At 37.3% G+C, this 22594-nt stretch overlaps 3 protein-coding genes across 14 annotated transcripts in view; 2 read left to right on the forward strand and 1 right to left on the reverse strand.

Moving 5' to 3' along the window:
- The window catches only part of LOC124186762 (UDP-glycosyltransferase UGT5-like), a 33222-nt gene that overhangs the window by 7508 nt on the left and 3120 nt on the right, over window positions 1-22594 (reverse strand). The window contains exon 1 of one of the 2 annotated variants that reach the window (XM_046578743.1): window positions 13484-13621. The exons of the other annotated variant lie outside the window; for it this stretch is intronic. The gene's annotated coding sequence lies outside the window, so the exon portion shown is untranslated. Of the gene's footprint in view, window positions 1-13483; window positions 13622-22594 lie in introns of those variants that run through there. 2 annotated transcript variants of the gene reach the window in all.
- On the forward strand, window positions 1396-6834 carry LOC124186760 (cytadherence high molecular weight protein 3-like). Of its 4 annotated transcripts, XM_046578727.1 has the most exons (5): window positions 1396-1729; window positions 1875-1937; window positions 2830-2992; window positions 3290-5690; window positions 5739-6834. In XM_046578727.1, the coding sequence occupies exons 1-5, from the start codon at window positions 1659-1661 to the stop codon at window positions 6662-6664; spliced, it is 3624 nt and encodes a 1207-aa protein (XP_046434683.1). In that variant the 5' UTR covers window positions 1396-1658; the 3' UTR covers window positions 6665-6834. The 4 variants fall into 4 exon arrangements, with proteins under 4 accessions (XP_046434683.1, XP_046434682.1, XP_046434684.1 ...); XM_046578726.1 differs by having other exon boundaries at window positions 1397-1729; window positions 3290-6834; XM_046578728.1 differs by lacking the exons at window positions 1396-1729; window positions 1875-1937 and adding an exon at window positions 2057-2755 and having other exon boundaries at window positions 3290-6834.
- Window positions 7163-22594, forward strand: part of LOC124186761 (AMP deaminase 2) — a 32373-nt gene continuing 16941 nt past the window's right edge. For 2 of the 8 annotated variants that reach the window (XM_046578730.1, XM_046578737.1), the window contains exons 1-3: window positions 7163-7491; window positions 8887-9024; window positions 21407-21590. In XM_046578730.1, coding sequence (XP_046434686.1) covers window positions 8889-9024; window positions 21407-21590 — 320 coding nt within the window. In that variant the 5' untranslated portion in view covers window positions 7163-7491; window positions 8887-8888. Of the gene's footprint in view, window positions 7492-7527; window positions 7650-8886; window positions 9025-11781; window positions 12144-12749; window positions 12959-14046; window positions 14160-17827; window positions 17860-19940; window positions 20218-21406; window positions 21591-22594 lie in introns of those variants that run through there. The other 6 variants (XM_046578733.1, XM_046578731.1, XM_046578736.1 and 3 more) reach the window with 6 other exon arrangements.

The following is a 22594-nucleotide window of genomic DNA, read 5'->3' on the forward strand; positions in this document are numbered from 1 at the left end:
ATGTCCGGAATCAATAAACTACAGAACACGTGACAACAATTGCAAACCTGTTTTCTTAAAAATTTAATCATGCCTATCTTTGCTACGGATGAAATAAACTGGAAATTATCCAACTGTATATCCTTGTCAAAGATAATAAATTTCAAATTCTCACTCATCTCTATCAGACAACCTCTAATCAATATAAGCTTATCTTCCATGATAGCAGATGTTACTGTAAAGTTACAAACCTATTTATTTAAGAATAATTCGAAAGTATATAACTGGGAAAACATATCAAGGAGCTCTTTTTGAAACCTATTTATTAGAATTTTCGTGATCAATTGTTCACAGAGAATATATTTTTAGAAACTTTGAACGCATTATACTGTCATAATATTGAAGATGCAGTATGAAAAGGAGTTTTAAATTAAATTATTATAAAATATTTATTCAAGAGAAGTTGAATCTGCGACCGCTAAGCATCGTTCTATCAAATTCTCCTAGTTCACACGTGTGATAAAGTAATATTTTACACCTTGTCAAGATATGCATTATTTTGTAATTATAATTTGTGTCCACCGATTTAATTTGGCACAGAATAAAACTTGATATTGAAAATTTTGGATTACGATCTTTTGAGGTATAAAATTGAAAACAGTGGGAACAATATGAGGAGAAAATGAACTAATTAAACTCGAATAAAAGCTTGAACTTAATTAATTTCTGTTGCATCGGTGTTTAAGAAATTGGTTAAGTAAAAATCGATACATTTTAATTTTTTTATTACGAGATATCCGTATATTGAGTATTTATCAAATGATTATGTTCGTAAAAGCTTAGCTTTCGATGCTTGATTTAAAATCACTTGAAAATTGTTAAAAAAATCTAGCAGATTCGTTCGATTTAACAATAATTATTATATACGATTGCTTTTTTTATTAAAAAGGCTATTTTTTACGAAGTGAGAATTCGACATTGCTACACGTTGATCATAATCAATCTCTATGCAATGTTGTAAAATTAAATATACAACATTGGCAACAGAATAAAAAAACACGTATTTAATTCCAGAATTTGTAGAAAAAAATCTAATGAATAAAATACAGCGATCCATAGTATAATGAAATAGAATAAATTAACCAAATTTTCAGCAATTTTGAATCGATTTGAAACGAAGCATCGATATGTCTAAGTTTTTGTTTATAACATCAATATTTGATATTTTTTTAATTTTAAACAGATTCTCGTAGTTTACGGTTACATTAATTTGAAAAATACTAAATGCTCGACTATCTCGTACGAAAATTAATATAAAAAAAAGCTTCAATTTTTGTCTGCAACCAAGCTCATAAATCTTTTGTCATTATTTTTAGATGCAGTTTTTCAGCGTAGACTAAGCATACATTTACCTACAAATCCCGGTGCAGATGTACCTGCAGAGCTCTTGCGCACCTGGCGCACCTGCGAATAGAATCGAGGTTTTCCTTCCACCCCTGGAGGGTGCAGTGAAGGCTGCTGTTCGCAACACGCGACAGTTGTTTTAGGAAGTTTCATCGGAGAACGTCAGATTTCAAATTGCACCGCAGTGAACATAGTCGTGAATAAAAGAGAGTCGCGTCTGTTTTCCCGATTGAGAAAAAGGCAAATGCACCCCACAATTAACTCGAGGCCGAAATATGACGCCGTTTTACGACTCTCAGGATTTTTATAAGAAGATGATTGAGCTGCAGGAAAGGTTGCGGAAAAGGTGCGTCTCAATTCGGCCTTCGTCTGTCTATTTTCTCATTTCATTTATTCTTTTATTCTCCTATTTTTACAACTATGCCTAGATCGACACGCGATACACAGATAATAATAAATATCGTTATTTTTTAATCGTATTGTTCATACAGCGAAGAGGAGAGAATGAAGCTGGAGGAAAGATTCAATTTACTATCGCAGGATTCTCGTAATAGGTGAGTTTCAATAACAATCATATTAATGAGTAATGATTTGAGAAAATAGGAGATCCTTTATTTTACCCCAGTATTTATACATCCTTGATGAAGAAACATTTCATCATTGCAAATATTGGTGCAGTTTTTAATGAAGTGCGTACTATGTTAATTCGTATAGTACACTATAAATAAGAATGATCACACGGACAGTAAATACTTCAATTACTGTACGCGGTGATGAAATTTTTTTTATCCAGATTCGTTCAGCGTTTTTCATATACGAAGAATTGATTATCGTAATAGCATCTCCCGAGATGTATACTTGGTTTTTTCTGCTCGATTCTCATGATTAAAGGTTTTTTTTATTATCCGTCTAATGACGTCTTGTCCTTGAACCGATCCTGTGTATAAATGTAAGGAATGATCAGAGGCTCTGCTCAGATATTACGAACATTCAGTTTATTCCTCTAATATCGATCAGGTGGCCACCAGGTTTGGGGAATGTATACAATCGATATTCTAAACATAACTCTGGTGACACGCGTTCAGGGATAGACAAAAGTTGTGAAGCAGCTGTTAAGCGATGCAACTGCAGAAAATTCCTCGCTGTATAATAGGATTATTGTATTTCGTACAGCTCGGAGAATTTGGCCATTCCGTGAATTTCGATCATTTGTATATAAAGTATCTTTACATACTGTACAGTAAATAGGAATTTGGCAGCATTATTTGTTCGTGAAAAGATATCTGAAATGTTTCGCAGGTTTCTTAAACCTCGAAATTTCCAAGCCATCCCTCGACTTGACAGAATCGTTAAGGAATTTTTTTTCACAACAGTAGGTACAGTTTCTTGAAAGTATTCTTCTGGTCCAAGATACGTGAATTCGGTGATCAATTTTTGGTATTCCAGACGAGAAGCCTGTATCAACAACCTTAGAATGAGATACATCGAGTTTCTCGAAGAACAGCGTCTTCGCGATGAAAGAAATCACGAAATTCTAGGAGCGCTAGATAAGATTGACGGTAGTCTAGCACGCATGACCGCCAGGACCGATCGCTTAGGAATTTTGCGGGTAAGTTGAAGGTTTCAAATATTACTTCTTAGTCGCGTATCGAAGCAAACAACTACGCGATCGCATTAGACTATTTCGAAATTTCAAAGCGAACAGAAACTTTTTCGCCGGCATTAATGCTAAATGTCACCGACAGTCGGTAACCCTTTTAGTTCAATTTGTCGAGAAAGATGTCAGTTTTGTCCGACTATTTTCATCCCAGTATAGTTTTACCGATGGACATTGCAGTGCGGCTTGACTGTCGTTTGTTACCTGTAAAATCGCAACTAACACATTCCGAGTTCCTATCCTTTACAGAAACAGCATGAAGCCTATTTGCTACGTCTGTACGCGAACCGAAGTGCAGGTGGAAATGGCGACAGCGGCGTTGGCAGCCACAATGATGAGAAACCATCGAAAACCGGTGTCCAGCAGACAAGAAGAAACCGTGGTCCAACGCAAAACGCTACAGACAACCCTGCAACCTTCATTCCTCAGACAAACTATCCCCAGAGTTACCTCGGCTCTTCGAACACGTCGCAGTTCAATGTCCCGAGATACGCTGGGGGCCAAGAAATCCGTCCAGAAGTTGAGGTTTTCCAAAAAAGTGGTCAAGGCGATGGTCCCAAGGTTGCGCAATCCGGCCACACACAGCAGCTCTTCTGCGGTACTAGAAATTTGAACTTGCAAAACATTCCCATGTCTCAAACGCAGCTAGCTAAACAGTTCTCTGAGCCTCAATTCCCAAGACCGAGTCACCAGTTTGCATCTTCGACGAGGTTCCGGGACGTTTCCAATCCGTATCTGGAGGAGAATCCGAGGTCACCTTACCTGGTCGATCAGGTTGATCCGTCGATGGTTGGTCTGAGGTCCGATAGAACGAATGCGAGGATGGTACCGGAATTTCCGATCGACTTAACAGACGAAAATTTCGGGCCGTACAGACACAGCACGCCGCTTCCTGGTTATCTGGACTACTCGACTCGGTACTCGAGAAACCCTTCGGGACATGAAGCAATGAACCTTGCTCTCAGGTCCGGATTCACCAGGACCGATTTGGAGAACGTTGTTCATAGAAACGAGCAGATTTTACCTAGGGATTATCTTCACAATTCGGAGACTATCAAGCCTTCTTTGCAAACCTCGAAGTTGGCTTCGGAAAAACGAAGAACTTTGGATCACAACCCGAGTGAAGAAACGTACGAGGATGATCTTGACCAGTACATAAACAGAATTCGAAGTCTCCATCGGGAGAATAATCAAAGTCTGGAGGTGCTTGACATTGAACAAAACACTAGCGGAGATCTACTCAATGCTACACTGTCGGAAGATGGACCATTGGAACCCTTGGCGCTTCACTCGGATGATAAAGTCAAAATCAAGAAAATTGATGCACCAGGAGTTGCGGATAATTTTGAGGCGGCAACTACAGCGGTCTTTTCAAATGATCGTGGTATTCCTAATTCCAAGTTGCAGCAAATGATGAACGATAAGAATTTTGCCGTAAAGCCAAAGCTCGTAGAATCAGACGTCGTTAGTCAGGCGGCATTGGAGTCCGATGTGACACTTGACAATTTATCTATTTCCGCGACAAGAGATGACATACTTTCGGAAACAGCTTCTCTCGGCGTAAGCCATATCCAAGATAAATCTGCAGTGGCCAGTGATAAATTTAGACCGAAGGTTGAGCCACCCATCACAGATTTGAGAGCTACGGATTTAAATATCGAAGTGGTTGCGACAGTGTCTAAAAATAGCCCTGCTGATCTAAATGTACTTTTGCCAAATAAACCTGGTGAAATTCAAGTATCAAACTCTGCCCGGGAGGAATATTTAAGTATGCTGAAAAAGAGTCGCGAACTTGACAAAAAAATTACCGCAGACAAACCAACGCTGGAAAACGTTCCGACGAGAGATGAGGATTTTCCACCCGAGGAAACGGAAGTTCACGAAGATATCGAAGGAGACAAGGTGACGCTGATCAAACCGGAACAAGTTGACGAACAAGTAATCGACGTTGTTAAGGAATTGCGGCCACCAAGTTTGCAGCACTACGAGAGAAACATTGTTGAAGTTCACGTTAATGATGAAGACAAGAAAGATAAAAATACGCCAAAAATATTGCCTGATGATACTGGGAAACAAATCACTGTGTTAGACTTACCCGAGAACGATAAAAAGCAATTGGAAGCAATTCCAGACGCTTCGTATCAGGATGACGCATTGGAAAGACAATTTGAGCAGAATCCAGATCAGGAATACTCAAATTACGACCACTACTCTGCACAAAATCTTCCCCAGGATGTCAATGAAAGTCTTGACACCGGTCAAAGGTTTGAGCAGAATCCTCAACAGTCATACGATCCTGACACGCACAAGCAGCTTGATTACGATAAGAAACCAAATGACAATGAATTTGCTCAGGTGCAGCAGTCTTACGGTCCTGAACCCGATCAACTGGAAGATTCTAACCAAGTCTGTAACACTGATCAACAATACCAGCCGGATACGACGCAACAGTACGCACAAGAATCAAATCCACATGATCCATATGGACAGTACTCAACTGACCCCAGCCGACAATACGTGGCTGATCCTAATGAAGAGTACAGACATGATTCTAACGAACAGCACATAGCTGGTTCTGATGAACAGTATGTGGTTAATCCCAACGATCACTACACAGCTGATCCAAACGAGCAGTATTCAGCTGATCCAAATGATCAGTATTCAGGAAATGTGGATGAAAATTATCCAACTGATCCAAACGCACAATACGGTTACTATGACGATAAATCGTACCAGAATGATCAGAATGCAGCATATGATAATGCTGGAAATGAACAGTACGATTACGGGGATAATCAAGGCTACGAGCACGATCCAAATCAGCAGTATGAACAGGACCCAAGTCAGCAGTATGAACAAGATCCAAGTCAGCACTATGAACAGAATCCAAGTCAGCAGTATGAACAAGATCCGAGTCAGCAGTATGAACAGGATCCAAATCAGCAGTATGAACAGGACCCAAGTCAGCAGTATGAACAAGATCCGAGTCAGCAGTATGAACAAGATCCAAATCAGCAGTATGAACAGGACCCAAGTCAGCAGTATGAACAAGATCCGAGTCAGCAGTATGAACAGGATCCAAGTCAGCAGTATGAACAGGACCCAAGTCAGCAGTATGAACAAGATCCAAGTCAGCAGTATGAACAGGACCCAAGTCAGCAGTATGAACAGGATCCAAGTCAGCAGTATGAACATGATCCAAATCAGGAGTATGAACATGATCCAAACCAGCAGTTTGTGCATGAATCTTACGCGCGGGATACTGACCAGGAATACAAAGAGCAAGGATATGGAGAAAATCAGGGCTACGATCCAACCGGCTACGAAGAGTCCGAACAGCATGGCAATCTGGAGGTTGGTGATGATCCGGACGAAATTTGTGAGAACCGTAACCTGAATTTGGAATCGTCCGAGCAAAATTATCCCGCTGTCGATACCGAGAAAAGCAACAGGACTACAAGTCACGAGGTAGCAGAGTCCGATGACACCAGAGTAAAAGATCATTCTGTCGAAGAAAAGAAGAAAGATAAGGATGTGATTAGGGCTCTATTGGAATCGGACACCGAGAGTACCATTGAAAGAAATCCTTCAAACAACACTGAGAGTGATTTCGACTTTAATTAATATCTAATAATTGTTCCGTTGAGATCCCCTTCATTCCAAGTATCTATTATTCGTTTATCGTACCGTTACACAGTGAAAAAGAGTATTTATTATATATATATTTATGTATTGAGATATGATATTTATCAATAAATGTTACAGCCAGCCTCGAAAGAGGCTGTGAACCACAACTGGAATTGAAGCGAAACATTTTCGTTCATATCATGAACTTCGATGACCGATAGTTCAAAAAATTCTCCAACAACAGTGATTGACAAAAGTTTTCCACCCTACATCTGGTTATGGTGAATTATTTCCGTCTGGATCGATAGCAAAACGTGGAAGAGTCCGCGGCGCTGGTCATGTTCATACGTTCAAAGCTGAGAAGCTGGTTTATAATAATAAACAAATATGAGGCGTCTGTTCTTATTTCCAGCAAAAGCGTCGACCGCCGCAGCTGGTTTCTGGTTCTTATGGATTTTCCGTCGGCCAATCGCCGCGTCGTTCGGACGATACGCGAAGGCGAGTTTGCGCCAATCAAACGTTCCGTTTCCGCGTTTCGCATCGCCATCAATTCCCGAGTCGTCGTACCGGCGGTATTCCGATGTTCCTGGCTTCAGTGTACATTGTATACTCTCCGAATGGGCACCGACTATCCGACAACCGTTCAACTGCAACCAGGCCTTGCATCAAATACGCACCTGCAGTGTGACCTTAGCGACGACGCCGATTCGCCGTTGTGAGACGCATTAATCCGTTTGGCATTGTGGCTACCTATCCTATCCGCGAAACATCGCGTGCTGTACAATAATTAACCCGGTCACTGAGGAGAAGAGAAAAATTCAAAAGTTAGTAACAAGGCGGAAACGTCAGGAGTGCAGCAGCTGACATTTGTGACTCCAGGGCGTGTGTTGCTCGTCAGTTTTATGGGGCACCATGCAATCGGACCTGAATCCTCCTTCATCTGCTTTTCTCACACCGTCGCATTTCACACTATAAACATTCGGTGCGACGTCTCACAATTCTCTCCCTCTCTCTCTCACATATTTAATCTTCGTAAACACAAACGCGGGGAGATTAACGAATTGTTATTGGACACTATCAGCCACCGTAGCCACGCGTTAACAACGTCATCGCTGTAACGTGTTTGTTTCCGTTCAGCTGATATAATCATCCAAGGGTCATTCCAGCGTGGTTCGAATTTTTCCAGAAAACTCTCGGCCTATATTTATAAACAGAATGCGGTTACGACTCGCGACGTATACGAAGGCTGATCGTTATTACACGAAGAGGGAACTTAATGTTGTTAATTTTTTCGTTCACATCGTGACATTCGAATCTTCAAAATACAGATAAGCATTCTGCAAATTTGGGTAGAATACTTTATCAGCAATTTTGTAACGCATTTTTTTTTTCAATCTGCGTGATTATTAGTTTATTCTGGAACATTAGATTTATTTCATTCGCTCAATTCTTACCAACCATTTTAGAATTTGCCATGAAGTCGATAATCGTCGGATAACGCGAATAATTTATATGTAACACAAGTGCTACAGAAACTATAAATGCTTGATTGAACATTTCTTTATAAATTCTAAAACTCTAAATTGAGTTAATCCATTCTACGACGGTTCTAGAAAAAAAATTAGTAATCTTGTAGAAGAAAATTTTACAGAATAGCGCCAAAGTCGGTCTTTAAACTTTGTACAGAACTCGACGTTTTTTCCCCTGAAAAGTATTGTCGAAAATGTTAATGATTTTGAGTCAAAACATATCAAACCAATAAAAGTCGAATATTTTTGAATTGAACTATTACCGCGAACTAAAAACAACGAACACATTTTACATCAACTTTTGCACATAACTGGAAAAAAACCGTCACACATCACTTTAGAAATTGTCGCAGGTATCGAATTGATTATTATCTTATCGTTAGTTGTGATAATTAGCACCGTGTAGTTCTCTTCTAAAGCGGTTAGTTATGCAAAAAAGAATTTCCCCGATAACTTGTCAATGCAAAATACAGGTCATGCTTTTTTTTCAATTCGGCGAGAAATTACGCCTGCAGCGAATTCGATGTGTTTATTACCGTGAAAAGCGTCGTTAGACCAAATACGGAATATATCTCGATCACGCGATCATCGTACCTTCGTTCAATGTTTAGGCGCGATTTTTAATGCTCTGCCCCAGAAATCACCGCCACGATTCTTATTAGATATAAGGCTTTATTGAACAATTTACAGTCATGGAAACTTCGGTTTCTACAAACGCTATCAACGAGTCTAACGGAACTGCACATCTTTGCTTTGAACTTGACGGCGAGGGAGATGCAGACAGCTCAACGACACCTGGACACAACACCGATCTTCATTGCGATGATCGTGAGTATTGACCTGATTTACTTTGCACCGTAGCCTCGATTGAAATTTCAAAAATTGTTGTTTTTTTTTTTTTTTTAATGCTATTCGTTTTAAAAGTCACTTAGAGGTGGCAGGAGGACAGAATCTACATGATCGTCATTGAGAAAAATTTCATTTGTTGTAGGTAGTAAGAAATCTATTAGAAGTAGAATCGGTATCGGAATTTTTTTTTTTTTTTTTTTTTTTTATTGTACTTTACTAAATATTTTCGGTTAGAAAATATCTTGTGACCAATTTATTGCTACATCAACGTCATCAAGTTATCGCAACAGTTACAAGAAAATATAGTACGAATAACGATAATTAATCGATGAGAATAAAAATTTATAATAGATTTTCTGGTTACAGTCGTGAAACATTTTTTCATTTTTTATCCAGATTTATATTTTTCTATTATAATAAATAATAAAAATGGTTATGAATACTGCGTAGTAACAAAAACTGGAAATTTTTCATGCACTGAGTGAAATTTTTAGTTCCAGTTACCGCTCAGTCCTTAACTATTTTAATTTTTTACCACAATCGAAAAATATTGTTCTAGGTAGAAAATGAAAATTAGTTTTCTGGCTGTTACCGGAAAGTCTAGAATCCGTTGCTATTCTTTCTCATTACGATCGCTGTTGCTATATTTTCTTGCAACTGTTGCGAAAATTTAATGCTTGTGTTGTTAATAATTTTTACCCTCGATTACCGGGCTCTGAGACCCTGAATTTTTGCATTATATTAATAACACTGTAAACACCGGTTCCGGTACCTCGGGTGAGGATACAAATTGGCCTCACGAATCGCGTGTCTCTGCAATGTCATGCTGCAGGTGACGAGCAAACTTTTCCACTCCAATCGCCCCGAAAGGGTCGTGAATAAACAAGGCCGAGCTAATCGAGCTGTTTCTCATTCGTGTTGGAATTGGCGTGATGTCGCATGTTACCATGCTGCAAAAAGCATTTATCCAAAAGTTCGTCGTCGGTGTGAAATTACTTAGAAAATTTATAATTACGCTCGTTCGTTGGATTCCCGTAAGGTAAGTGTACCATTTATCGACCCCGTCTCAATTATTAAACTCTTTTTGTTATATCTGTTTCATCTTTCTAGTTCTGAAATAAATTTGCAACGTCTAACCCTCTAGCAATTTGTTTTAGACATCGAGAAATTCATAATTTGTACCGTAGATTAATAATGCTGAAAAGCAAAAGCGTCAATAATTTGGTCTAAACGTGTCAATAACTGGTTGACTTATCGTATACGAGGTTTAAAAGTTTTTGAATTTAGATTAGATTAGAAAAACACTCGATTTTGAAAGAATAAAAATTCATCAAAGTCCTAAGCTCAATTCATTAACGCGTATACTTATATAATGGATGAATTGTTAGACTCTGTTTTGCCACATAAAACTAACGATTTGTAACTGTATATAAGAATAAGTGTGACGGAGTTATTATCGAACGCGTAAACCTTCCGGCCTCACATTTGTCAGTGAAATGATATCTTATCTATCGATCAGCTAATGGCTTGAAAACACCATTCGCGAAAAATTCGATTTGTGTTAGTTTTCCGGTTGAGTGCTTTCAATCATTTATAGAATAAGACTTATTACGTCAAGACTTGAGTTCGATGAGTCTTTGCAACAAAAAAAAAAGATGGCAAAACGTTTTGCATTAATCACAAAAACAAGATTCAGAGAAAACAAGATTCACGATATCCGTCAATTTTGTTTCTACTTTGACTAAATTTTCTCACCGAGTCAAGTAGAACGATGATCTATACTTTGATCTCGACTCCGTGATCCATCCGATGATCGCATCATCGATTGAAAGGGACGGGGTTGAAGTTCCGAATTTGAAAAGTTCCAAAGCGCCTAATTCCGAATTATTTGGTTTCAAACTTAAAGTAAAGAAATCAAACTGTGGAGACCCAACAAAGTTTTGAATGGCCGGAAACCCGACGGCTCAAAGTTCCGGAATGCAAGATTCTGAAAATTGAAGTTACAATAGAGCTAAGTTTTGAAAAGTAAAATAAAGTTGCCATAAAGTAAAATTCCGTAAATTAAAATTTAATCGCACAGCGTAGTTCACTCGACGAGTGGGTGTAAAAAATCAAAAAAACCAAAAATCAAAATGACCAGGATTCCGAACGTAAAATATCGAAAATCCAAAACGATGACAGATCGAATTGGTGAAATTTTAGCAAACCCGAAATTCACAGAACTGAAAATCGTCGATCATTCGGAAATTCGTTGCTAGAGATTTAAAAATTTTCTCATTTTCGTACTTTCGGAACTTTGACGTGTCGCAATTACGCTCTTTCAAAATTTCGCCCATTCGTAACTTTGCATTTTCGGAACTTTAAGCGTCGGGTTTCGGATCGTTCAAAATTTCGCTGTTCCGTCAAAGTTCGACTTCGTTACTTTGAGTTTCGCCGCCATAAAATTCGGAATTTCACGCTTTCGAAGCTTTTAAAAATCGGAATACGAACCCGGCCCCGATTGAAACGGCGGACAAACGTACAACTCGACAATCTGATTTCGATCCACGAATGCATCTCTGGGTAGGTAATTGAAAGATATATACGTAGAATAAGCGAAGGCGAAGCCAAGAGTGTTAAAAGTGTTTGTTGTGCACCGATTTAAACGGGCTTTCAAAGTGTGTTGGCCAGTTCGTTCACTGATTGGTTACGCGAATAGAAACACAAGAAAAGACAAGCATCTCTCACTCAGTTTAGCCGCCTGCCAGCCGCGAATAGGACACTGTCTGTTTTTCGACAATATTTCGTTCAACTATTACGCAGCATATCGCGTTACCTGATCGATTTCCGATGGGGTTTAAATCCTCAGAGATCGTGATCGCCTGATAAACTTCTCGTCTTGTTTGAAATCTCCCTCCGGCAGTCAGTGCAACGTCTGTAATTTTGAGTGAACAAGTTCGCTGGGCGTAAATATCGCCCTGTTATTTTACTAAAAGTGATTTCACCCGCCGTTTTCCCGCCTAAATAAATATTCCTCTCGTTATACGCAAAACCCTGTTTTTCCAAATCGCATAATTAATCTAATAACACTCGCGCAGATTCGTTAAACATCGAAATATGTACGTGTAAACGTTGATTGTTATTACATGCATCCAGTTTCTATTTAATTGGAATTACCGATGCCCAAAACTTCAAGCCAGAAACAAAGTCTCGACATTTTTTTTTTCCAGTCATTTTGCCAATTATTATACGAAATTAATCTACTCGTTACTTTTTAAATTCATGGTGTAGATGATATCACTTTATTGACACAAGATATTTGGAATTTCAATATTTCGTTTATCGGAATTTTCCTGCAAGACAAAGAGGGAAAAAAAAAAGAAAAAAAAGTGTACATAATTCAATACACGTACTAGTTGTTTCTGCAACACTAGTGCCTTATTTTTAGTGCGCAAAATATATTTTTACATTAAATTCGTTCCTCGTTGTGGATGTGCAACGGTTCGTTGAGCACACTTTTTCAGCTGTGTTTTATTATCATTGCCGCATTCTCGTTTAAATTCTCGTCTAAAGCCGCAGTTATTGCCAGAATTTTCTTCGGTCTAGACGAATCCATTGCGGATGGTTGAAACTTTGTTTTGTGGACAAGTGAAGAAGACGGACAATCAAGTGTACTTTGAAACGTTGTGACCGAAGTATACTATAAATATACAATTTTGCAACAGAACGGTGTTTGCGATTAACAAAAAAAAGAAAAACATTAAAATCAGCCGAATCGTGCAACCAAAGGCCGAACGAGCCATCGAACCGAAAAGTTAGAGACAATTAACTAAATTTGGCCACATGTCGAGCAGAGGCGTCGTCTCACAGGACAGCGAAGCTTTTCGTTTAGGCCATGGGGTCCATAAGAACTTCTTCATCGACGTGGACGAAGGTATTGCGCTCTCTGATAAACAACACTGAGAAGAATTTCATTTGTTGTAGTAACTAGAAAAATTCAGTAAAACAAGTATCGTTAAGAAAACTGTTCGAATATTGTTGGAATTACGAAAAACGAGGTACGCGTAAACATTTTGCGCTATTCTCGATCCTTTTTTGGTTGTTGCAACGCAAAATCAGTTTGTTCGGTTTACTCTACTTTTTTAGTCAAACAAGGCTTTAACGTCAATTTATTCTCGCACAAGCATTGAATTTTCGCAACGGTCACAAGAAAATATAGCAATAGCGATCGTAATGAGAAGGAATAGTAACGGATACTAGACTTTGTGGCAACAACTGTAAAACTAATTTTCATTTTCTAAATGTAAGGTAAAAAATGTAAATAGTTAAGAACCGAGCGGTAACCGTTACTAGAAAATTTCTCTCACTGTCAGTGTATCTTATAAAAGTTGACTCGGCACAATAACGAGTGACTCAAAGGGTCAATCGTTTGTTGCAACAGAAAAGAAGTTGAACGTACCTTGGATGCGATAAAGCAATGAGTTTTTTTTTTTCTTTTTTTTTTCTGCCCTTTCGATAACACAACTTTTGTAACACAAGTACGTGGCACCTGAACCTCCGTTAAGATACTGTCAGAGCAAAGTCGTTGCTTCTCCAGTCGCGGCTCTTAACCAGCACTTAATGAAAGTGACATTGGTACTCGTTTACGGTTACGAGTCCCGATAATGGCGATAAACGATTGCGTAACTTGACTCGTTGAAGAGAGCAGAGAGACAAAGTGTACCGGACATTTAGTTTGAGTATATCCATTATTACGTACACTGTCGCAAGTATATTACAGCTGCGAAGAATCTACCGTTCTTTCGTATGACATCCGAGGACAGTTTTTGATACCTTATCGTGATCGGCTTAAGCCTGTAATGCTACAATAGAAACAGCGCACAGCAGAGACCTCAGACTTTGCCGGGCTCTTCGCTGAGAGCAACTCGCTGTGAAATCGGTTCGAAATTATTGTTCTCGATTGGGTTTAAAGTGCCAATCCGCGATCCAAGATCAGCGTCCCCGTTCGAATATTGACCAAATCTAGGATCGGAGGATCCTCAAGTCTGACTTTTGATTAATTGTGAGTGCAGGAAGAGAAATGAATTTAAACAGAACTGTCAAGTCGGTGTCTCAGCAACGGAAAAGGGGAAAAGGTAAAGCGGTAGATTTCTGTTGGTATTAGTTATTAGGAATGATCTGAAACGATACTTGGACTAATTCAAGCGATTACGATGATTGCAAAAATACTGGACGTGTACTTATAACCAAGATGTATACATAAATATATCGTATCTCTGAACTACAACGAGAGGAATTTTTATTTCCGGTTACCGCTCAGTTATTAACTATTTTCATTTTTTACCACAATCGACAAAATATAGTTCCAGGTAGAAAATGAAAATTAGTTTTCCAGCCGTTACCGGAAAGTCTATCATCCGTTACTATTCCTTCCTAAAAGTTTCAAAATCTGATTAGAATCTGCAAAAGATTTTGAAAATTATTCGTTTTATTCTTCCAAATCGTTACACTTTTTTGGTCGTTTTCTATACGCTTGAGATTAACCAATTTTTGAACTTTTTGGAATCTTGGCAATAATTCTCGCACCTTCAAAAAGTTCGTAATAAAGCAAATCGACGAATACAAAATTGGTTTTCACAATACCGAGAAAATTGCGAATTTGTAATCATCAGCATCGTTATTTCAATGTCACGTGACTTTACGGCATTAGATTTTTGTCGAAATTACCGATAAAGACTGCAACGATTATTGAAAACTTCGGTAAAATAACAGTTGGACTCGGGATTGTCAGAGAACCGATAAAAATCTTTTCTTCACGGAAATGAGCGAATGATATTATTGCGAAACAGTGAAAGCTCGCCGAATGTTTTCGAAATAACGCTGGCTTTGTGCGGAAATCTAAAGTTGATATTTAAAATCTGTTTTGACGATGTGCCAAAGTTGGTTATTGCTAACTGCAGGGAACAAGAGAATGGAGAGTAATAGCCTGGGCAATAAGTTGGCATAGAACCAGCTTTCAGATCGTCATCGCGAAACGTGCCAAACAAGTTATAGCTGTCATGCGATCGATAACTTTGCAGGAATTTCGTATATACACGGGGTGTTCCATTTGAAGTTAAGGAAATGTAACCGGATCAAAACTTCGTACAAGTTTGTTTTCAGCGAGTTTGAAGTTAGTAACGTGATCGTAATAATTCACGTTTCGGAGAAATCGGCGTTTCTCAAATTTAGGAATATCCGAAATGCAGTAAATTGTAAGAAGGCGAAAGAATTTCAAATTGTTTAAACTTGGCCGCTTCAAAGTCACTGTAAAATTATAAAATATTGACTCCCCCCTCCAATGTTTCCGTTTCCCTCACGTTACTAACTTCACTTCGGTATCTCAACAACGTCCATTTTTTTTTTTTTTTTTAATACAGAAATCGATTTTCATTTTATACAGTGAAAATTCTCGTCAATATTACATCTATCAAACACGTGTTCAGTGTAACTAGATACGAATGGCTACGACTGTCTGCATTCGACTATATTCTTATCCAGCCGACTTATCGCGAGCATTAAAAGCGTACGTTGAGACTCAAATTACTCATTGGCTTGCCGTAAAAAGTTACTCGACGACTTATCTTCATTCTTTGTAATCAATTTGTCGCCATTTGGGGATACACGTACACTTTTATCTGTAATAACGTTATTACTTTTTCCTACGTATGCAATTCCGCGACTATTGTATTGGAATGTCGTTCTTTACTTTGATTGGAATTGATTACCTGCTTGATTCGTCCTGTTTGATCGTGTTAAAATATCTTTGAAAGTCGTTTTTTCATCGAATCGAACGAGCATATCACAGGTTTAATCATCAATTAAGAGTCGCAAGGCAAGATCAATTGTGGCGAGCCGAACATTTCACAAAACACAGTTTTCTTTTTTTTTATATTTTTCTTTTTAACCGTCCATACGCATCGACCGGAATATTTTCGGTTAATCATTTGGTACCAGCGCTCCAATAATTCATAAAATCGCCGCAAGAGGTCGGCAATTGTTTCTTCTTATCTCGCGGATAAAACACAGCTGTTGTCAAATTTCATCGAATTTTAACATTTCGAAACGTTTCGGGGATCTGACGCGATAAAAAAATTCCACACATCGTTACAACTTTTGAAATACGAAAGAAATTTTACATCCGTGTAAAATTTATTCACAACTTCTTACCCCATACACATTATTATTCTGTCATATTCGTTCCCAATTTCACGGTATTGCTGTAATTTTATTTTAATCGAAAACTGTTGTGTTCGAGACATTTTGAAATTGTAAATAAAAACCGTAACCGCACCGGTCGTGCATCCAAGGCTAGTTCGGAACGTGACCGATGAATGTTGCATAGCCTTCTTACAGCCAACCATCAATCTCGATCCCATCTTTCAACGGGTCTTATTTTTTTTTTTTTACTACGAGCCTTGGCGAAGCTTCGAGTGCGTTGCTCCATTTACTAAAAAAATATTTGGATGCTTTCCAAGAGGCTGACAACGGGGAGAGAGACTAAAATCAACCGCGAACACGTGTATACCATGGGTCAAGTTTCCTCGATCAACCCTTTGCTCTCCGTTCACATCAATTTTTTTTTTGACACAGGCTTAGCGCATCGTTTCAATCCAATTTACCAAAATAAAATATCAAGGCACGAAAAAGATCGTGCAAGCTGTTGTATTTTGATTTTTGTGACATCAAGTCAATGTGGATTAAAATTTTTTATATGAAACCAGTACCGAGCAGCATCCAATTACATTTTGTAATTAATTACATTCAATTTACAAATTACAATTCGGAAAAATGTGCTAAATACTTTGTTAATTCGTAATTGATTCGAAAAAAAGATGTGTCAATCACACTTGTAATTTGTAATTGTCTTTTTTTTTAATTTCAATTACAAAATACAATTGTAATTTGTAATAAATTTTTTTTTTTTTTCTCTTCCATTACAAATTACAATTGCAGTTTGTAATTCATTCTTTTTCAGTTACAAGATGCAATTTTAATTTGTAATTTGTAATCTGTAATCAATTAATTACAAATTCGCCCAGCACTGATGATGAAACCACTTTTGAAGTTAAATACTACCCGGTTATCGTATTATTTTATTATTTTTTATATTTTCGAACCAGACGGCGTCTTATGAATTTTCGATGCACAGCCAATAGAAACATGGCGTCCGATCGGTGAATCAGCTGATCGTTTTAAGCGAATAAAAAAAAAATATCAAAGCAGCGAAAATATCGCGCAAGCCGTTGTACTTTAATTTTTGCGACATCAAGTCGACGTGGATGAAAAAATTTTGATACGAAACCACTTTTGTAGTTAAATACGACTCGGTTAGCGTGTTTTTATCTTTTTATTCTCCTCTAAGTGGAATTTTTCGGATATCGCGCAGTACAGAGATTTTCCCCCCTCTCCACGAGTAATATCGCATCTCGGTTTAAACTTCTGACGTACATCCCAACTCTATATCCTTCTTGTGCACGCGGCTGATTCATGCTTGTGCTTGTTACAAGTTTACGCGACATTTAACACAAGGAAACACAGATGCCGGGAAGCCACGTGATCGTCCCTTGCAGCTGCCGCCACTTACTTTCGACAGTCTTTCGATCTCTCTCGCGGTGATTGTACCTCGTCGTCGATTCGTCTATAGATCGCTGTTATACCGTCGAGAGATGCTCGTATGCTAGTGTTTTGTGCGCGTATTTGGCTACCTGTCACGTTGACACGTTTCACTGCCGCTTAAATCGAAATAACGCGAACGTTTGATTCTTTTTTATTACAGAGTTTTCTTTCGTCAAGGTGGGATTACTGTGCAAACTTTGAACAAGTTCATTAGCCTACTAATTCCAACACGTATTTCATTCGTACCACGTCTAAATCAGAGTTCAATCATTGGCCATTTATCGATGTGTAACGGAGAAACGATTTCGATTTGAGAATTTAAACAATTTTTTAAACTTTAAACAAAACTTTACACGCGCGTCATATTTTCTGTTAATTAGATTATAGATCAAGGTGTGAAACTAGATCATATTTAAAAATTATTAGAGCAACTCGCTGATGTTATAACCACGTTTTTAGACTTTGAAAACGGTTCTGTTAATCAGTTGACGTACGTATATAAGCGTATAAATCAATCGTCAATCCGTTTTTATAATTATCTTGTACGTTTATCAACCTCAAGTGTCGAGGCAATGAGTTATTGATCACTGATTATCGATCGTCGATGCGAGCTATAAAGATACTTTAATTTTAATAACAAACGTATTTTTAGACACGTCGACGCGTTCTACGATTCTGGATGATTATAATCCGAATTCTTATTTATTGGTCCGCGTAGCGTGTAAAATGATAAAGACAGATCTGATTCTAAAATTTATCCCGCAATATCTTGATTATTAATTCGACACTCGTCGTTAGCTATAAATAAACTCTCTCTGATTTCAAGTCGAGTATCGAATCAAAATCGTGTGCAAATTAACAAATTTTATATAATTTTAGCAAATTTTTCGAATTTAAATCGAGACAGTCTGATTAGCGTTGTTGATAATCGCATTGTTTTTTTTACCGTTGCAACAATTTTTATCGAACGAATGATCAAAAGATATTGGATTTTAAAATTTGGTGAAACGTTTCAGTGTATATCGTATATAGCTACTGGCTCCAGTGAAAAAATGCCAATTTCACACAAATGTTTATCAACGTTTTCTGGGTCATCGACTATTCGTCGAAGTCATATCTCGAGTTGCGATACTTAGCAGTACGCACGGTATTATCATTAATTCTCGCTTTTTTTTTCTACCACCTCGGAATTCGCAGTTGAAAATATCAAATTTTAAACATGCCAACTTTTTTTTTAGAACTTTCAACATCTCGTTCAGGTTCTGTTGATGAAAAAAAAAGCACGCACACCTCGATCTCTAGAAATATCACTAAATAAATAACAACCCAAAATTTCGAGCTAGATTTTAAACAACAACAACTATTGAGCAATGTGCAAGAAAATCACTCGATGCGTATGTATAATCTAATAATAAATAAACCGTTTATTCGATTCACCGACTGTCTCATCAATCGAGGAATCTATTAGAAAATTAAGTTATTCACGTTCGAACGACTGTCCGCAGACTATATTAACAGCCCGACTCTCGGAGAGGGAAATTACTTTCGATATTGATCGGTGAGCACAGCTGAAGCGCAATTATCGGTTCATCGACGCCACTTGCGACCAAATATTAGACGAGCGTACGGTTTTTATTCAAGCAATCGACTCGCCCGAAATGAAGATAATTACGGAGCCCGAATTACAGGAAAAAAACATGTTTTTGTAATTGCTTTCTTTTTTTTTTTCTTAATTATTAGGGATTGTTTTACCTCGTAGATAGCGAAATTTGATTAGAAAAATTTTTTCACTTGAGCTGTAACGTTAAGATCAATGGTCAATGATTGTAATTCTTGATTACTGAATATGTAATATTAACGCGGATATAGAATTCAGACATTCTTCGTCAATTCAACAAACGTATTTGTTCTCTGACCCAGATCTTCGATCTCGTTGCCGTCGAAGAAAGATGGACAATTTACGTCTTTGAAAGATGTCCAAGTAAACTGTTTATCGAAGTTTGAAAATATTTTCACTCTCTTTCGCATCGCGTGTACACGGTTCTAAAAAATTTTCATAAACTTGACAGAAATACGTTTTTTGTCATCGAAGAGTAAAATTCTGTGTAAAAGTATTCGTCATTTTTGTTTCCTAATGAGAAATTGCTCATGGTTGATAAAAAACACGACTGGTTGATAAAAAAAAAAAAAAAAAAAAATCACCCACATACAAACACGATTCATTTAACAATTCTTCGCAGAAATAATCAAACAATTCCACAAAGTCGGCGGCATTTATTTATTTATTTTTTCTTATGGTCCGGTTTGATAGACCAATTTGTTGAATTGCGGAGGAATGCAGTTGAAACGCGATTGATCTCGAATCATTTATAGTCGAGAAAATTTTAGACTGATTTTAAAACATTCACAGTGAACGGTGTGACAAAGACTGCAAATAAAAAATGGTGCTTGGAAAGGAAATAAAGCTGCTCGGTAACATTGAACATTCCACGGTTACCGAATGGCTTGAAAAGACGGGGCAGGCTGACCGACATGGTAACTGACACATGTTACACAATAATTTTTAACCCCAAGGCATTACGTCCAGTGATTTGTTTAAGCTCGTTTATTCCCAGCTTATAGTAATTTATTGAAATGTTGTGTAATTACAGTATCGTCGGGAAGTTTCCGCTGGAAAATTTTATCACAGTGAAGAAACGAAGGACTATTTTTCATTCCAAGAGTTCATATGTTGTCGGTTACTGTTATTTTGGAAATATCCATTTCAATTGACTCGATATATACTAGGATGATTCAGATTTTATTTGTTTTTTTCTTCCAAACAGGTTCAAAAGTTTCATTTAGGTGTACAAAGACACCAGTTAAAATTTTAGATTTTAATATTAATATTTAGGGGTGGCCCATCGCACTTTTCGATTTTCCGTGAGAATAACATAGGAAAAATGTTGTTTGCTTCTTCTAGTTTTTATAACTAGCTAACGAAGTGTCGTAAAAAAACCGTAAAGACATAGTTTTGTAGGAAATTGAATGCTCTACAAAAAAGGTCTCTTGTCAAAATTGCGTAAAACTAACTGTGTCAAAATTACAGCCTGTCAAAAGTTGAGTTACTTATAATTTGACCTTTTTTTTTGAATATTATAGCGTAACTACCGATCTTATAAAAAAGTGTACCTGAGTTTTTTTTTTGTAAAGCATACACTCGACTGTGAATAGACTGATAATTCATTTTTACAACAATGAAAAAAACTATCTCTTACCATTAAAAAAAAATAATAAAACGAGAAAAACAGATTTCTGCTAAAAATTCACAACAAAAACTCATGCACACTTTTTTTTATGAGACCGGTAGCTACGCTGTAATATTCAAAAAAGGTCAAATTATAGGTAACTCAACTTTTGACAGGCTGTAACTTTGACACGGTTAGTTTTACGAAATTTTGACAAGATACCTTTTTTGTAGAGCATTCAATTTCCTACAAAACCATGTCTTTAGGGCTTTTGTACGACGCTTTGTTAGCTAGTTATAAAAACTAGAAGAAGCAAACAACATTTTTCCTGTGTTATTCCTACGGAAAATCGAAAAGTGCGATGAGCCACCCCTAAATATTAATATTAAAATCTAAAATTTTAACTGGTGTCTTTGAATATCTAAATAAAACTTTTCAACCTGTTTTTTTTTTAATCACCCTAATTTATATAATTTTTTTTTTTCGTTTCTTTTCAGGCAGCGAGAGTCCCGTATTCGGTTTAGAAGGAGGCGCGACAGGAGTTGGCGCAGGTGGCGGAAACTCTCTGAGAATAACGTCTCACGAACTTCCCAACGAGATATCAGCCCCTTATGAAGTTCCCCAATTCCCAATCGAACAGATCGAGAAGAAACTTCTCATCCAGCGACAGCTGACAGTAAAGTGAGTAATATTTGACCGATCGATTACGTGCCCACTTACCAGAGATGGCCAGTAAACTAAAAATATGTAATCGATCGATTGATCGATTGATCGAGTCAAAAAAGAAGAAAAAATAATACGATACGAGTCGTAACTCGATTGGATCGGTAAAAATTAATCGATTAATCGATAATTTCGTATTTTTTGCTTAAAACGAACCTCATGAAATCAAATTTCGTAAATTTTAGTACGTAGTCTTAATAGCGGAAAAGTTTTTTTCATAATTTATTGTTTAATTCGAAATATTATTTAATTTCAGGTAAAAACATTCATTTATCTTTCGCTAATTATATCGATGAGGTAGTTAGTAAGTAAGACAGTGATGATAATTGATATTGCGTTGCGTTGTTCGAAAAAGTAAAAAGGAAAAACCGATCGTGAGGAAATATAATCGATTTAATCGAGAATGGATTATTTTTGGTCATTCTTAGCCCATTCTGCAGTTGGTCAGGACTGATTCATTTGTTTACGAGATTCTGTTCTCTTACCGAAAACGATTCATCGTTTTAGAATTTAGGCGCTCATGTGTTGCCATGTCTCAAAGAAAACGTGTCGATTTTTTTTTTTCACGGTCAAAGGTCAATAATTAAACCACTTATTATTTTGACATTTCGTCGCTACTGAGGGAGGACCTTTCTCATAACAAGAGTGCATATTTATTACTAATATACAATACAATTTAGGCCTGAGAGATGGTTGAAAAAATGAAGAAAAAAAAAATCCGCAATCGAACGACACAGTCTGAAAATTATTCAAGAAAAATTATGCGTGAACAAGCAGCTCAAATAAAGCAGTCGAGTAAAAAAAACAAAAAAAAACTAAATTTATTTGGGGATTAAAACGAAAATATTCAATTCTTTGGACAACTTGTTAGTTTTAGTCGTCGCGATACTAATGGTGGTGTAATTGTTGACCTTTGATATCGAAAAAAAAATTGATACATATTTGGAATGAGGTTAAGAAAG

The sequence above is a fragment of the Neodiprion fabricii genome, chromosome 7 (assembly GCF_021155785.1).
Source record: "Neodiprion fabricii isolate iyNeoFabr1 chromosome 7, iyNeoFabr1.1, whole genome shotgun sequence".
NCBI classification, from domain to species: Eukaryota; Metazoa; Arthropoda; class Insecta; order Hymenoptera; family Diprionidae; genus Neodiprion; species Neodiprion fabricii.

Bases quoted from the DNA above. Each gene is read 5' to 3' on its own strand.
- LOC124186760 (XM_046578726.1), top strand. From the start codon at position 1,659: ATGACGCCGTTTTACGACTCTCAGGATTTTTATAAGAAGATGATTGAG. The intron at 1,730-1,874 runs GTGCGTCTCAAT...TTGTTCATACAG, and splicing joins CAGGAAAGGTTGCGGAAAAG to CGAAGAGGAGAGAATGAAGC. The intron at 1,938-2,829 runs GTGAGTTTCAAT...TTGGTATTCCAG, and splicing joins TCGCAGGATTCTCGTAATAG to ACGAGAAGCCTGTATCAACA.